The sequence below is a fragment of the Euprymna scolopes genome, chromosome 26, assembly GCF_053919585.1.
Source record: "Euprymna scolopes isolate OS-2025 chromosome 26, ASM5391958v1, whole genome shotgun sequence".
Taxonomy (NCBI): Eukaryota; Metazoa; Mollusca; class Cephalopoda; order Sepiida; family Sepiolidae; genus Euprymna; species Euprymna scolopes.
This window is the reverse complement of record NC_136507.1, coordinates 52357662-52373763: the sequence shown is the minus strand read 5'-3', so window position 1 is coordinate 52373763 and position 16102 is coordinate 52357662. Positions and strand designations below refer to the sequence as shown.

The window sequence follows — 16102 nt, the reverse complement described above, 5'->3', positions numbered from 1 at the left end:
ATGAGAGACACAGACTACTAAACATAGCGACAGTGTATACATTAATGCATATACAAAGTTCATACATGTACTCTCTCACTAACGATACATGCACTTCTGCAATACCTATCCCATTTACAAATATTATACATAAATGCGTATGACATCAGCCTAAATAACATTTCTACTCAATTTCTCCTTACAGCTAAGACAATGTTCTAAGGTTGAACTTTTTTTATATTATTAACTCTTTATTTTTTAGTGTTTTAACAAGTTTTCAATGAAATTAGTTATTTTTTTCTTCTAAATTTTTGCTACTCAGTTTCATTTTTCAATTATATACGTTTGTCTGTTTATTTAATCATTGTGAATTTCATGTCAATACACATTTTATGTATGAAATTTATCAGAATAAATTTTTGGCATGTGAAAAGAATAATTATTTTGCTCTTTCTCTCAGTATAAATAAACATTTTAAGATGTTATCAATGAACATAAACACGAAATAGCAAAGCTTTGATAATATGAGCTTTAAAATTCACGAAACGCGTTCTCTAAAAAAGACAAAAGAATGACAGTAGGTAAATATAAAAGAAAATCTTATTTTGAAATGAGAAAGCTTGAATATGGGAATAAATTGATGTTAGCATTGTGCCCCCTAAAACGGAAGTGACGTCATGTCTAATTGTCCAATCAATTTTCAACACGCTAAAAGCTGACATATTTAACCGCATGCGCAGTGGCGATTCATTCACTTTGCCACGTTGGAGTATTTCAACCGGCATCCGGTCATAAAAACAAAAAAACTATATATAAATACATAGGTCCCTCCTTCTTTTCTTTTCTTGTGTTTCGTTAAAGAAACACATACGTACACAGGCACGACATTCTCAGAAAAGCTAGCCATGAAGCTGAACGTATTACTACTTGTCGGATTTTTATCCTTCACATCTGCTCATGAATTTAAGGAAGATAAAAAAGTGCTTGTATTAGAGAAGGCTACCTTCGACTTGGCAGTGAACAAGACGAAATATTTGTTGGTCGAATTTTGTAAGTTTAACCATCCTAGATTTTCATGAACTTGTGCATCCTAACATCTAAAAGCAAAAAAAAAAAAAAAAAAAAAACTTAATGAGAAGAGGCTTCCTTGCGCGGACGGAACTCTTCTAAAATGAAAACGATTTGCTTGATGTTAAAATGCACAAGTGCTGATTTCCATGTCTTTATGTATGTTTATTCATCTTTCGTTATTTTTCGACAGCTTCTAAAAACCTTTCGAAATATCTAAAGTTACATGCCTTTTCAATAATTCTAGCCCCCCCCCAATAAATGCTCCTATGTAATTGGTTTATTTTAATACTTTTTTCTTAAATTGCATTTTAATCATTACTTTCAGATTGACAGTTTAAAGGTTTAAATCACTTTCAGAATTTCCACTGCCATAGTTTATTTTTAATAAAATAAAAATAACGTGTTGTTTACTTTGTAGAGTTCAATATTCCAAAGTGCTTTTTGAAGCATTTTTTCCCCTATATTTCACGCTACGCCAACGTTTAGTAGTGTGGTTCTTTTTTAGGAAGTGCCATTTCTCTGGAGCGGCACTATTTTATAAAATTACCCAGTATTGTTTCCACATTCAACTTCGTAATATGTCAAACATTTGTTTAATTTTAGATTTCCTAATACTACAAAGTATTGCTTTACTCCACCCACGTTGCTTAAGTTTACAAGATATGAATAAGTCTCTAAAGTTTAAATTTATCAAATTTAAATTAATTCAATCCATGCCTTTAATTTATTACCGAAAACCGCTTCTTCTTTATTTGCCCTTCCCCTTCTCTTTATAACTTGATTTATCTGTTCTCTCGGCATATATATATATATATATATATATATATATATATATATATATATATATAAACACGTGCAATAAATTAATATTGAATTAACTTGCTTTAGAAAAATAGTTTGTCTCTTTCCGATGAAAACATATCGACAACATATGTTAAAAAAAAAAAAAAAAAAAAAAAACACCTGACCGTCATGAAAGAAATTGACGTCTCCCTCACCGGAACTGTTTTTTTTTTTTTTTTTTCCTTTAAATAAAAGTAAATCGAAGAAATCCAATGTTAGATTTTAGTATTTTTATAATTTAAAATAGGGTGCATGTTTCTACATATTTTGAAACCTTGATAATTTCGAATTATCGTCTTGGCTGTTAATATTCCAATTTCTTAAAAAAAAAAATTTCGAACTTTAAAACGTTCACTTCAAAATTCCGCACAGGTATCAGAATCCGAAAATACGCACCTGAAGAATGTGTGGAACAACGAGGGTGAAAATATTTTAAAATTATAAATACAAAAACCTTTCAAATTTTTTAGTCCATTTAAAAAAATAATTCAGGTTTTGCCATATTTAAGAGGTAACGATTTATTAGATTCCATTTTATTTAGGTGATCAAAAATTAATTGGAGGAAAATCAAAAAAGCATATATATATATATATATATATATATATATATTAGCTAATGACTTTTTTGTGCGTTTTCAGCGTCCTAAATTCTATTTAACAAATAACTTTTACGAGTATTCGATTTGTAATATTAAAATTGCCTTTCATTTAACAAATATTCAAAGGCTTAATATCGAGATAGGTTTTTAATCTCGAGATTAAAAACCTATCTCATATATATATATATATATATATATATCTCATTCGGTATTAACTTGATATTAAAAAAATTGATTCTCTTCCGAAGATACAAAGGACGAGTGTTAAATGTAAAACACTAAAATGTTTTTAAATCCGTTTTTTTACGAATATCTTGACTGTTTGCTATACATCTTAACTTTCAATGTACTTATAGGGAGCTATAAAAATAAGAGTACAAGCTAACTAAAATTAATTTTGATCTATTTTAATTATACCTATAAATTAGTTTCATATAGGCAGTTTAAAGGTTTAAAAATCACTTTAGAATTTCGCATGATCACAAAATTGCTGTGGCGACCATATTTTTTTATTATCCATAATGAGGGGGGGGCATGAGCTGTGTTTACGTCATGGCGTTCGAAATTGATTTCTTACTGGGTTTAAAGTCTACCGGCCAAAGTCTAGTATTATGGTTCATTTGTGCCTCGCGGTATCAATATCGAATATGAATTTATCTATTTAACTAAATTTCAGTTGGCAAGAGAGATACTTATTGTTATTAGTATAGCGCTTTCATTCCTTCTCCATTTGTCAGCATACAAGTCTTTTTTCGCAATCTTTATAATTCAAGCCTCGGATTAGATCTTGAGAAATAAATCTCTCTACAAAATCGTGGATAGATCACCCATCACACCACACCGCATCCGTTTTTTTTTTTTGTTTTTTTTTGCTAAAGAGAAAAAAGGGGTTGCCGATCGGAAATCCTTATGGCAATCTGTATACGGTTCCATATTTCTCGGGTTCGTGTTGATTGGCAATGGTAATTTTTAACAGTATATAGTACTTTTTCTTCTATCTTCTTCTCTCTGAAGAGAAGAGGAAATACTTTTGGTCTCCTCCCATTTCCATTTTGGTCTGCCTACGTGCTTAAGAAATTTGCTGATGTCAGGAAAAGTTGGCCTAGTTTGAAAAAAAAAAAAAATATATATATATATATATATATATATATATATGACCCTGAACAATTATAAGGAGGGGGATGGGGTTAAAGATTTTGAATTAAACTTAAATACTTTCTTGTATGCATTGTAACTATAATAGTGACTTTAGTATTAGCTTGTTACACACGCTTTTTCTGCGATATAAAATGCAGTAAAAAAAAAAAATATTTCCCCGAAGTCGTTTTTAAAAAAGCAGGTGCGTTTTTGATGACTCTATTACAACGACGATGAAATACTTTTTTTCTTTTTGAGTACTCGGTGTAGTATAAACACCCCCAACCTCCCCATGTTAAAAACGGCTTTCGAGGTTGGGGCGTTTATTCTGAAAGCCGTTCTTAACATGGTGAGGTTGGGGGTGTCTATACTACGTTGGGTACTCTCGTAAAAACATTTTAACTAAAAATGGGAGGTCTTTTGCAAAATGCAATATTGCACTTCCACTGCGCTTGGCGTTTAGATTATATTTGGTTCACCTTGAAACATTTGAACTGTTGACTAAAAATAAAATGAATTGTAACACGGAGTCACTCGATATGCTTTTAAATTAAAATAGGCGATGCGTGATCTGGATCTAGTAGCGCAATTTTTTAGTTTTATTTTCTGTGTTGGATGAGGTTATTCTCATATGTTCGTTTATTGATGATACCGGTATATCTTTATTCGAATATTTTTATTTTTTTATTTTTTTTTACGTACTTCCCCCCCCCCTTCCTCACATCTTCATCCGTCGCTCTTGTCCGTTTGATTACGTTTCCTCTTCATTTTTCTATATGTCGGTTCATGCCACGTCCTCACTTCACCATCATGGGAAACACCTCGCATGTCGACCACCTGTTCTGAAGCTTATTGACAACATTGTGGTCAATTATTCTCCCCCTTTCTCTATCACAATTATTTCCAATTAAAAAAAAAAAAAAAAAAAAAACACGGCACGACAACCTTATCCTTTCTGAATTTAAACACGTGTCCTTATTGATTGGGTTATCTTATCTAGTAACATTGCTATCGAACACTTAAACTTTAATGTTTGAGTATTTTTTCCTAAATCCTACATTGTATTAAAAATTTTACTTTACAAATTTAATTTAATTGCATAAGAAATGGCACTTTTGAAATTATCGAGACTGGCTCCCCCCTCCCCCCCCCCGCATTAAAAAAAAACTGATTTGTCTCACTGGTGAGGGTTTACTGCCTGGGAGGATACTTTCTTCAAACTGGGTATTTTATTTTTTTATTTATTTATTTTTTTTGTATAAAGATGGACGATTGATCTCAGATCGATCACATTTATTGATAAATGGATTTTTTTTTTTATATCAGAAACCAGTATAAACTCAGATCTTAAGATACCTGGCTTGATTGGGATCGCGGGTGGGGATATGCTTATCGTTTACCATGAGTATCTTTTAAGGATAAGATATGATTCTCAAGCTATGGGTGAAATCGTCTGTAGTATGCAACCTTGCTTGCATTATGTGAGGAAAGATGAAGAGCCAGTATCTGTTTGTGGTGCTCACAAAAATTAGAATAAATTTGATCTAATTGTCTTTACACTTTGTATAATAGTGCTTTAATCTTTTGGGAATAAAAATACAGATGGTGAGTAAAAATACTTCTGACAAATTTGTCAGGCTTTTTTTTTTTATTTGGATGAGACCAACTGCTAAAATCTTAGATTGGTAAGAAACCTTCAGCATATGAGTTTTTGACTAAGAGTAAAGTGTAGTATCTGTTTTCATATTTTCTCTTGTCTTCAGCCATGGAAAAATTTCCAACTGAGAAAATTTTTATTTCAATCCAGTTCGTTTTGGGAGCTGGCTTTCTTCCTACATAAAAAAAAAAAACCCTTGTCTCCTTTGTGAGAAAGTAAATATCGGCACAATATTGTGCCTGAAATCTGGCTACTTTTAAGTGAGCAACTCTACTTCGTATGCATCAGAATTTATTTGGGAAATGAAGGAGGCAATATTTTTTTTTCCTTTAAATGCTAAGCGCATGGCATTTGTCAGTTTGTTTTGGTAGACGTCTAGAACTGCCGATGCTATTTTTCTTGTAAACCAGAAACTGTTCAGAGCAAAATCTGAACATGTCTTTAAGACTACATGTCTATAGAAACAACCAGAAGATAATTATCAGATCCATTAAACATTGCACCGGTTAGAATTCTGGAAATTTAATGAATGCTATATGCTCGATCTTTCATGACTTGAGGCCAATATCTAAATATATTGCTTTTGGCTGGTTTGGATTTTCATACAGCACTTACTGTGTCAGTCTTGTCAAATTTTATATTAACAAACTTTGCTGCAGGTGAAAATTTCCAAACCCCTGCAGTTTCTCTCCTTTAGAACTATCCTCCACTTGTGTTTGTCTGTTACATGCATTTCAAGTTGATTAAACTAAGATATTTTCAATCATAAAATTCACATTATTGCACTCTATCATTTGAATCCGCCATCTTATTTGTTGCATTTGGACTACTTCTCTTTAAGATCCAGCGAGAAGAAAATTCATATTCCATGTTTAAAATGTAATGATTGTATTAATATCAGTGTCTTTAAATTTTTCTGTGGGTCTTATGCTTAAAAAAGTTTTTCTCTTTCAACAGATGCCCCTTGGTGTGGCCATTGCAAAGCACTAGCACCAGAATTTGAAAATGCTGCGTCAGAATTTCAAGATGATGAAACCATCTTCTTGGCTAAAGTTGATGCCACCGTTGAACCAGACTTGGCTGAAAGATTTGAAGTCCGAGGTTACCCAACCATCAAATTCTTCAAAGATGGTGTCCTATCAACTGATTATGCAGGTAATTAAATTAAAAAATTTTCCCTTAAGGTTTTATCCTTTTTAGTGGCCTATTGTTTGGATGTGCAAGGATGAAATCTTTGCTAATTTGTGGAGATCAACAGCTTTAAACCTGAAGCTGGTTACTTCTGGTTTTCTTTTGCTGAAATCAGTTTTTTTCTAGTTTTGCTTTTCCCCCTCAGAAACCCCCAGTTTCTTATCAATTGTGAACCCTTATCAATAGGATAAACGACAGTTGTCTACTTATTTTGAAATTGAAACATTTTCTTAACGTTAAGTATTCAATTCTACAATATTGACATAAATTAGTTTTAATGTCTACATTGTTTTCTAAGAAAACAAAGCTTTTTGTAGACAAGATGATTAGATGCTTGATCTGGTTTATCAAAGTGTACACCTTTCTGCTCATAATTGCCTTTCTGGGAATATTTATTTCCACCTGAAATGTTAACATTGATTGGAACACTTACTGCAGGTCCACCTTTCAGAGTTACTGAAATAACGATTTGCTAATCGAAACTTAGTCTCGTCTCCATTCACCTTATTTCAGCTTTTGCCATTGATTGCTCTCCCATTTGACTTGAGTGACAATATCCAATTAATAATGAACTGTATACAAATGACAATGAAATTTTGTGCACTTCTTGAATTTTTTAATCTGCACTAACAAATGATTTATATGTAATCTTGTACAATCTGTTATCTTGATGTGTACTGACAAACATAACTTTGTCAGTCTGTTCATCACTTTGTCATATTGAATGGATACAGAAATTTTATTATGCATTTAATTTTTTAAATGCAAATATTGAGATGGTCTTTTAAACTAGATCTGCATTTTGAAATCGTTGAGGTGATGACTGTCCCAGCTATCCCGTGAATGCTGTTAGTGATTGACTACCAAAGTGAATTAGTTAATTGTCCTATTAAAACCAAGTGGTCAGTTTCATTCTGACTTTTTTGCACAATCGCATGGGCATTTGCTATTTTTATTGAAACAAAAGTTGTAATATATTTTTTTTTTGGGGGGGGGGTCTTTCCAGTGCTCCATATCCAAAGAATAGTTTCTTCTGTGTCCCTTCTGCCGAAATATTACCACGGCCACCGAGAGTAAGAAGGCCTATTAACTAAAAAATGCCAGCAAGCAATGTAGGTAGCTTTATCAGACTGACAGTACTATATCAGGGCCATTCGAAAAAGAGCAATAAAACATTTTTAAAAAGAAAAAGAAACACAGTTCGATTAATACTGGAACTGAACTTTATTCAATATAAAATATAAATATTATCTATGTAAAATTAAGTAATTTTAAAGCAATATACAATTTAATACTGATAAAAGTGAATTATGAATTTAGGAAACAAAGAATTAAATAACATATTAAACACCAACGATGAATAATTTTAAAAGTGAAAACAAACGATAAATAATTTTTAGAATGAAAACGATAAAATACAAAACTGAAAAATTTAAATACAAACAAAAGTTACTAGTGCAGAAATATTTTAATTTTTTTTTTTAACTTCCGAGATCATTCGGACTAATGTTCTCATCTTGCGGGTTTATTTCACGTTTTATCATCGAATCTTGACTTCTCCTTTATTACATCCTCATGCTGAAAATGATGTTCACATACCTAAAAACATAAATAAAACATTCATACCATAATGTAAACTATTGTTTATATAAAAGACAGTAAATATTTACAATAATAATCAGTGTAGTATCTGTTCTGATGCTACACTTCATTTGTTATGTCCTCGGTCAATGGAGAAATCCTTATGACTGACACAATTTTTATTTTATTTTTGTTCCTATCCAGAGCTCCCTTTTTTTGGGAGCTAGATTTTTCCCACATTAAAAACTGACCTTTGTCTAACTGTGCCCTCATGTGGAGGCAAGTAAATAAATTTAAACAATATTTTTGACAATTATTCTCCTGTAAAAATTGTTTATAATTTAAAAAACAATCTATTTTAATATAACGCTCAGTCATGGCTAATTTCATAATAGCCGCATGAATAATTTTCATTCCGACTTTAGAAAAAAAAACATGGAACTTCAAAATAATTTGGAAATACTCAATGAAAGGTTTTATTAAAAAGACATTTTGACAATTCTCATGTAAAAATTATTTGTTTATAATTTTCAAAACTAAAACAAAATTAAATTTTCAACCTTCCTGGTAGACTTATAAGAAAATAAAGTTAAAAATATCAACATAATATTTGTTGTATTAGCAATAAATAGTATTGTTTCTTTAATTTATATCAACAATGTTATCAAACGTTATGAAAGTACTTGAATACAGTTCTAATTAAATACACGTTTAATTAACAAATAACATTACTTACTTTACTATATTTGGTTGGAATAAAAATTTTCTCTTCTAATGGTACATATCCAAATTGAGAAAATTTAGGAAAAGAAAATTATGTACTTTGGGGTAATTTGGAACAATGCAAGAATGCACCATGTTAGCAAACTGAGAACTAGAGGAAACTACTGCTGATAGCCTAGACCATATACCTACAACTGAATCTGATAATGAAGTCACGCTGTCATGTGCATCGGCCTTCTTTACTCTCGGTAGCCACGGTATCACATACTTTTTTGGGGGCGGGAGGAATTAAATTTTCATGTTTTTCATTTTCTTTTTGGAATTGTTGTGGGGGGGGGGGTATCCACGTTGCCCATGATGAAAATGACTATAGCAGGTGTTCCAAAAACGGAACTTCATGTCAACCCAGGCAACACTGGGTACCCATGCTAGCTAGCAAGCATGCATATATATATATATATATATATATATATGTGTGTGTTTTATTCCGTTTTCACCTCAAACAAGACGGTGCCACTTTGATGTTGGAGGCTACTATCGGGGCCATAAGTTGCAGGGATACTATGTAGGGAGTTGAGCAGCAAGATGTCTATTCACATTACACTTGATCATCTGCATTTCAGTACAGTTGGAAGCAGGAACCCAGAAGAGAGTTACAAAGTCTAGTAGTTCTGGGGAAGAAACTATTAGAGTAAAAGGCCTTCTTGCCTTTAAGGATCTCTACTGTGTTGGGGTGGGAGTTTGCTGCTCGTCGGGAGTATTTATTTCGAGGGCATTCACAATTAAAATACTTGTAGAACGGACAGAGGAATGCAACATTTTGTCGATGGGACAGAGGCTGGAGCTTAGATGATGGTTTAAGACCTATTAGGTTGGCGACTCTCTTGAACCCTGTCCAGGAGCAAGAGACTAGTAACAGATGCACCAGCCAAAATGTGACAACAATACTCCATACATGGGCAAATGGTGGGTTTGTAGAGGTACAGGATACTTTCAGGTGTAGGTAACTTTCTAGTACAATAGAGAGCCCACCTTCCTTGCAGCGGCCCTGGCAATGTTCTCAATGTATCTGTTCCAACTCCTGTTCTGTGATGGCTAAGCCAAGGAAACAAGCTTAATCTTGGCAACATTGAATGTGACTATCCATTTTTGTCCCCATTCCACTACCGATTAGGTTTTCCTCTATTGTTTCTGCCATTTCCTTAGATGTGTTCATTTGTTTTCCCCTGATATCCATTTTGATGAGGTGACAACTAAATACTTCATTTATTCATTTAGATTGTTTTGTTAGAATCTATGTATCTCTGAAAACCTTTGAGTTCTGCATCTCGGATTAATCTGTTGCCAAATTGCAGAATTTACTATCCTGGATTGGCAGGCTCTGTTAGTTGCCAGATGTATTTAGCATTTGTTTGAGATCTGTTGCATTGCAACCCTCTGCCACCTGCCTTTTTTCTCCCTCCACTGCTGGTTTCTTCTCTTGGAGCATATGTTCATATAGCAATAACCCCAACCATAAAAAGTACTTTTGGTAATCAGATTTCAGAATAGTTCTACTAAAATAGTCATTTTTAAAAACCAAAGCACCTAGACCTCAAAATACCACCTATCTTCTGTGGCAGACCTTCCTGCTGACGAGGACAGTTAATGAAGGCAATGTACAGCAGTTGTCTCTGTTCATGTCCTAGAAAAATGTTTATTGGTTGATCTTAACACTGAAGAGTGATGTTCCACAGTAGTTATTGAAGTTGCCTTTATTCTTGTAGTCATGATACTTGTGTCATACATCTTTTAAGGCATTTTTTTTTTCTTCCCAGCATCGCTGTAGTAACAGGTGGTGGAACTGAGTGGTTTTTCAGTGATTTCACATAGGATGCCATCTTTTACTGAAGCAACTGGTCCTCACAGCATTCCTATTATGCTCAAAAAGCTTTACCACAATTAGCTCCAATACTTAGAAAGCTATTTAAGTGTTTTAAGGAGAAATGCTTCCCAACACTCTGGAAAACCTCCTCAGTATGTCCCATGTTTAAAAATTCGGGTGATTGGTCATCTCCCTCAATACAGACCAATCTGTCTGTGGGTCATGAGTAAGTTGCTAGAATCTGTTAGAAGTAATCAACCACCTCGGCGGCGAGCAATATGGCTTCCATTCTACTAAATCTACAGCAGGTGTACTAAGTTATCTCATAGGATTAGCAAATCTCTCAATGGAGGCTTTTATCTAGGGCAATCACCCTTGACATATCAAAGGCCTTTGATAAGGTATGGCATAAAGGTCTACTCCACAAAATCTCCAGCTATGGTATAGCTGGAAATGTCTTTTCAATTCTATCATTTCTTTCTGATAGGTGCTGCTAGAAGCAGCTTATCCTGCCTTGACGAGTTCACAATGAACTTCGTAGCCTAGTGCAGGATGCTCTTTTCTCTTCTTTGCAACCTCTTTCCCACAGAAGAGATGTTGCAATTCTCTGCTTTATCGTTATTTTCATGGCAAGTGCTCATCTGAGCTCCAGTTTATATAGTCCCCCCCCTCCCCTGGCCTGACTTTCACAAAACACTCGTCTAGCTGAAACCACTATCAATTTCCCCCACTTATCTGTGCCTAAACCTAAATGTAAATTCCATAAGCAAAGCTTCTTAGGACTGCATGCCTGTGGAACTCTGTTCCATTTTCCTGCTTTCCAACTACAATATTGTCTTCAAGTCTAACGTGCTCAAGTTCTTTATGAGCCATCCCCTTTAAATAATCCAATTTACCAAATTTCCACTAATGATGACTACATGTTCCCCTTGACCACTGTACACTCATTAACTAGCAATACACACGGACAAAAAAAGGCTTTGGATAATCAGATGTCAAGGAGGTTCTGCTAAAATAGTCATATTTTAAAAACCAAAGCACTTAAGTTTTAAAAATACTGTTTTGTTAAAAAATAAATGTACTTTCAAATGAATAAATGTGCATTATATATTTTTAGTTTTAAGCAAATAAAGTGATAAAAATGTGAACATAAAACAGCGTTTTCGGTAAGATATTGTAATGAACCCTGATTTGTAAATGTTCGTACGACATTTGTGTTAAGAATTTTTTCATGAAATTTGGAAATTAACTAGAAGAGATGTAATTTTTAATAGTTTTGGGTGTCCGAAATTGATTTGACCACTCTTAACAAAAAAAAAAAAAAAAATTCAACATGAGCATGGAAATTTTTTTCGGACACCCACTGTTAAATAATACTTTTTATAATGTTTATCCATGAAAAAAATAATTGTACATTGCTTTCTCTTGTGGTAGGTAGCAATTTAAAATCATCTGTAAAAAAAAATCGTTTGGAATTTGAATCTAAACAGTAGTAGCAGCAATAGCATGGCATAAACAGATACATTTTTTAAATTTTTATTTCAGATTCGATTTTTTAAATTAAAAATCTGGTAATAAAAAAAGTTCTTACATGTTTAGTTAAAGCTATTTTGTTACCAACCATATAAATATTTAAAAATTGGATAGTCAAATTTTTAAAATATCTAAACAACCGAAGATGTAAAATGATTTTGGTTCGCGTGTACGAGCAGTACAATACTTCTATTTTTTTGTTTTTTAAAAATGTTTTGAGTCGATTTATTATCGAATGGAAACTAATCTACCTGATTATAAAACAACAAAAAACTGCAAAATCAATATTTAAATATTTGTAGGAGGTGCTCAATTAAGAAATAAAAACTGTAGAAAAAGGCATGAAATGTAATTAAAAATCAAAATAAAATTCAAAATTTTAACAATTTGTCAGCTTTAGCAAAAAGTTTGTACTTGAATAGGTGGGACAAAAAATACTTGATACTCTTCCAAACGTCATGTTTTCTATTAGTGACGTCACTTGTTTTAAATAACATTTTTGTCTGTTTGTCGTAATTCTGGTAAAGTTTCACAATGGGTATCAAACGCTCTAACAAAATTTTTTAATCCTATGTCTAGCCCTAGATACGAGTGACGAGCCTCCTAAAACCTTTAGCCCTAACAATAACGCTAAGTACAAGTGGCAGAGCTCCCCACCAAACAGTTCCTTGGTAAGCTACATATAAGTGTAAAAAAGACTTTTAAAGCAAAGTGCACATGATTAATCTTCCAAAAAAAAATTGGTCAACTGTCCTTAAACGCTAGAATGATCTTTAAATGGTGAATTATTTAGCATTAAATTTATGTGAAATCGATCCTCGCTCTAAATTCTATAATTGTTTTTTGTTTCTAAGTCTTCAGGATGTTCACATAATTTTCCTTAGTTCTATCATTAACCCAGTCAGTGGCAACCTCCCCCACCTTGTCATAATTGCGAAGACCCTCTTAAAACCACACATGATCACCTTTTTAGAAAAAAAGCAAACAAAACACCCAGGATTTATCTACCATGGAAAAAAATTTGGTTAACTGCCCCAAAATGCTGGAATGGTTCAAAATTGGAAATCATTTTACATTAAATTCTAAAATAATTTTTACCTATCTTTTAAAATTTTTCAAGATATTCACATATTCAGGGTAGAATCACATTTTAGAGAGGTTGTCAGATGTGGGGGTGGGGCATAACTGAAGGTATTAATTTACAATAGTACCAAAGAAATATTGCAATATATTTTTTAGTCCTAGATTTCGATTTCAGTTTTTTGTACATGAAAAGTAAGTTCAACAATTCAACTTGGAGTTCTATAACTTTTCTTTTATGGATACATGGCCTTTTTAAGGAATTGCAGAATATTTATGTGCAGTTACTGTGGCTTATTTGGAAACAACTAATTTCTGGAGATTTTCAGTAGCATATTGTATTTCCTTGACAGAAATACACTAATATATTAAATTTCATTGCTTAATCTTGTGTTTTTAACAAAGATATAGCATCCTTACTGAAAAAGTAGTATAAAAAATGTGACAAAATGTGTATGGTCTTAAAGAAGGAAAAATATCCAAATGTGAGGCACATTAAGTCATAACTTCCTTAATTTTAATTGGATTTAAAAAATTTAAAGATTCTTTTGTAGCTCAAGCTCTTTCTATATATACCAATATTAAAATATTTTAAGCCATTTCAATTTTTTCATGTGTATTGTTGCATTAACCCTTATCCTTGAATGGCCTCTGGGCCTTAATAAGTGGTGACTCCTTTGTTAAAAAAAAAAAAATGTTCAGGGGTCAATGGCCTTGTTTAATTCTGGTACAGAGGGGTGGGGGGCATCTAGTGCCTTAACATTTTAGGCTGATGATACTCTTGGCAGTGCATCTGTAAAGGCGTACTCTAGAATAGTTCCTGGTAGTGTTTAGCCTACCTCTCCATCTACTTGGCTATGGTCAATGCAACCGCAGTTTATCTCGGTACAATCCCTGTTTAGGCCAAAGATGTTCAAGCCATCGTATATGCCACACATGTTGCTGTAGTCATCAAAGCTGGACACTCAAAAAGAGGCTTAGCCAGTAGTCCTTGACATAGCAGTGAGCAATCTATTGTGTTTCTGGCCTTGCTGAGTATGACTCTTTTGTAGTTGACATTATTTTAGTCTTGATTGTTGGCAATTCAGCAATGCCAGCTTCTATCCAGTCTGGCTTTTGCCTCTTACTCCTGACAAATGTTTAGTGTGGCATTGTAGATTGTCATGGATGTGAACCTGCCTCTCTTTATCATTGCTCGGAAGGTTGATTTCACAGGTAAAGAGTTGCTGGTTTAAGGCAGTCTGCATATTGATGTATTTAGCAATCCGCCAAGAATAAAAATCATAAAGTGAATATAGTTGTAATCACTTATTTCTCATCTCTACATAACTTAAATATTTCAAGTTTACTATTGCTTGCTTATTGAAATTCCAAATATAATATTGTACAATAAAACAATTTTAAAATGCTATTTAATAAAAATTACAAAATTAAATCCATCAGAATGCATTTTTGTTAATCAAATCAGCTATTTTAATCCTTTTAGTAGTTATAAAATAAACTAGATTTGGTAATCATTTAAAATTTGTAGCAAATTGATAAAAAAAAAAAACTGGAAACTTTTTACATCCAAAAACTTGAGATCAAAATATTACCTTATTACTAACTAGCAGGGAAACCTATGTTGCCTGTGATTGAATGCAATGAATATTCCACACTTGTCATTGAAATCTGAAATTGCCAATTTTTCAATCAAATCGATTGAATGCCTATTCTAGTTAGACCCACCACAGTGCACTAGGAGGAAGCTTCCACAAGAAACATTGTAGTCTACCCCTTGCACTGTACAAAACCTGTTGATTTTATAAAATTTCTATATAATGGCTTGATTTTAAAGTTTACATTGCAAAAAGTGTCGTGTTTCAATTGTACTCTAAACAGAAAACTTTATTTTGAACATGTCCCTGTCTTATCAGGTAACCTACTGTTTTTATATGCCAGGTCCTTCTGTTTGTGCAATGACCAAACATCTCAAATACACTTGTGATTTTAGTCTGTATAAGTGTTAACTTCGGTCAAAATTAGACTGTTTCTTTAGTCATATTTTTTTTTCGATAATTATTGGCATTCCAATACAAAATCTGTTTAAAAACACTAGCAGTGCCATAAAGTTTTTTTTTTTTTTTTTTTAAATCATCCCAGCCATTTGGGAGTCTATGGGGAATCAACATACACACAATGTCTTATATACAAGTAAAGATTTGGTTTAAATTTAATAACCAAATTTTAACTCTTAAAATTTGAAAACTATTGCTTTTAGCAAAGATTTCCAAGCAATGCTGGATAAGTATAGAAAGTCCAATATGAAGAAAAAACCCTGCAATTATATGAACTTGCTAACCTTTTTTTTTGTACCCTGACAAAAGGAGGGTGGACCTGTAAATTCACCCTTGTCCATCTGTTTGTCTGCACTTTTCTCAATTACGTCTTGGAACTTTTTGAAATTTTGCACAAACATTAAACATGATACGAGTAAAAAAGAAACAGAACGGATTTTCCGGGAAAACTCTGATTGCTCCCTTAGGGGTGCTTTGTGTGTTAAAATTGACATTTTTGTGCTTATTAAAAAAAAAAATGAAAACTGGTGCCTTGGATTTTTATACAACTTTCTGAAAATTTGTAACTGATTTCTATATAATTTTTGTCTGTATTTCACGATAACTCTTGGGTGTACCTCGGGCTCTTTTAGGGCTAATAAAAACACTCCATTTTGGGACTATTTTACCATATTTGTCCAATTTTCTGTGTATGTCCTGTTTAGCAGTTTTGCATGGTGCTGAACTCAAATTTAAATATGTTAAGGCGTTGGACTTCGGGGGCTAAATGGTGCAGAACTCAAAATTA

At 32.8% G+C, this 16102-nt stretch overlaps 1 protein-coding gene across 1 annotated transcript in view; it reads left to right on the top strand.

Moving 5' to 3' along the window:
- Nucleotides 1-666: 666 nt before the first annotated feature.
- The window catches only part of LOC145248045 (protein disulfide-isomerase-like), a 31792-nt gene continuing 16356 nt past the window's right edge, over nucleotides 667-16102 (top strand). Inside the window, exons 1-2 of the mRNA XM_080109777.1 lie at nucleotides 667-1029; nucleotides 6244-6441. Of these exons, the coding sequence (XP_079965903.1) occupies nucleotides 885-1029; nucleotides 6244-6441 (343 nt within the window). The 5' untranslated portion in view covers nucleotides 667-884. The remainder of the gene's footprint in view (nucleotides 1030-6243; nucleotides 6442-16102) is intronic.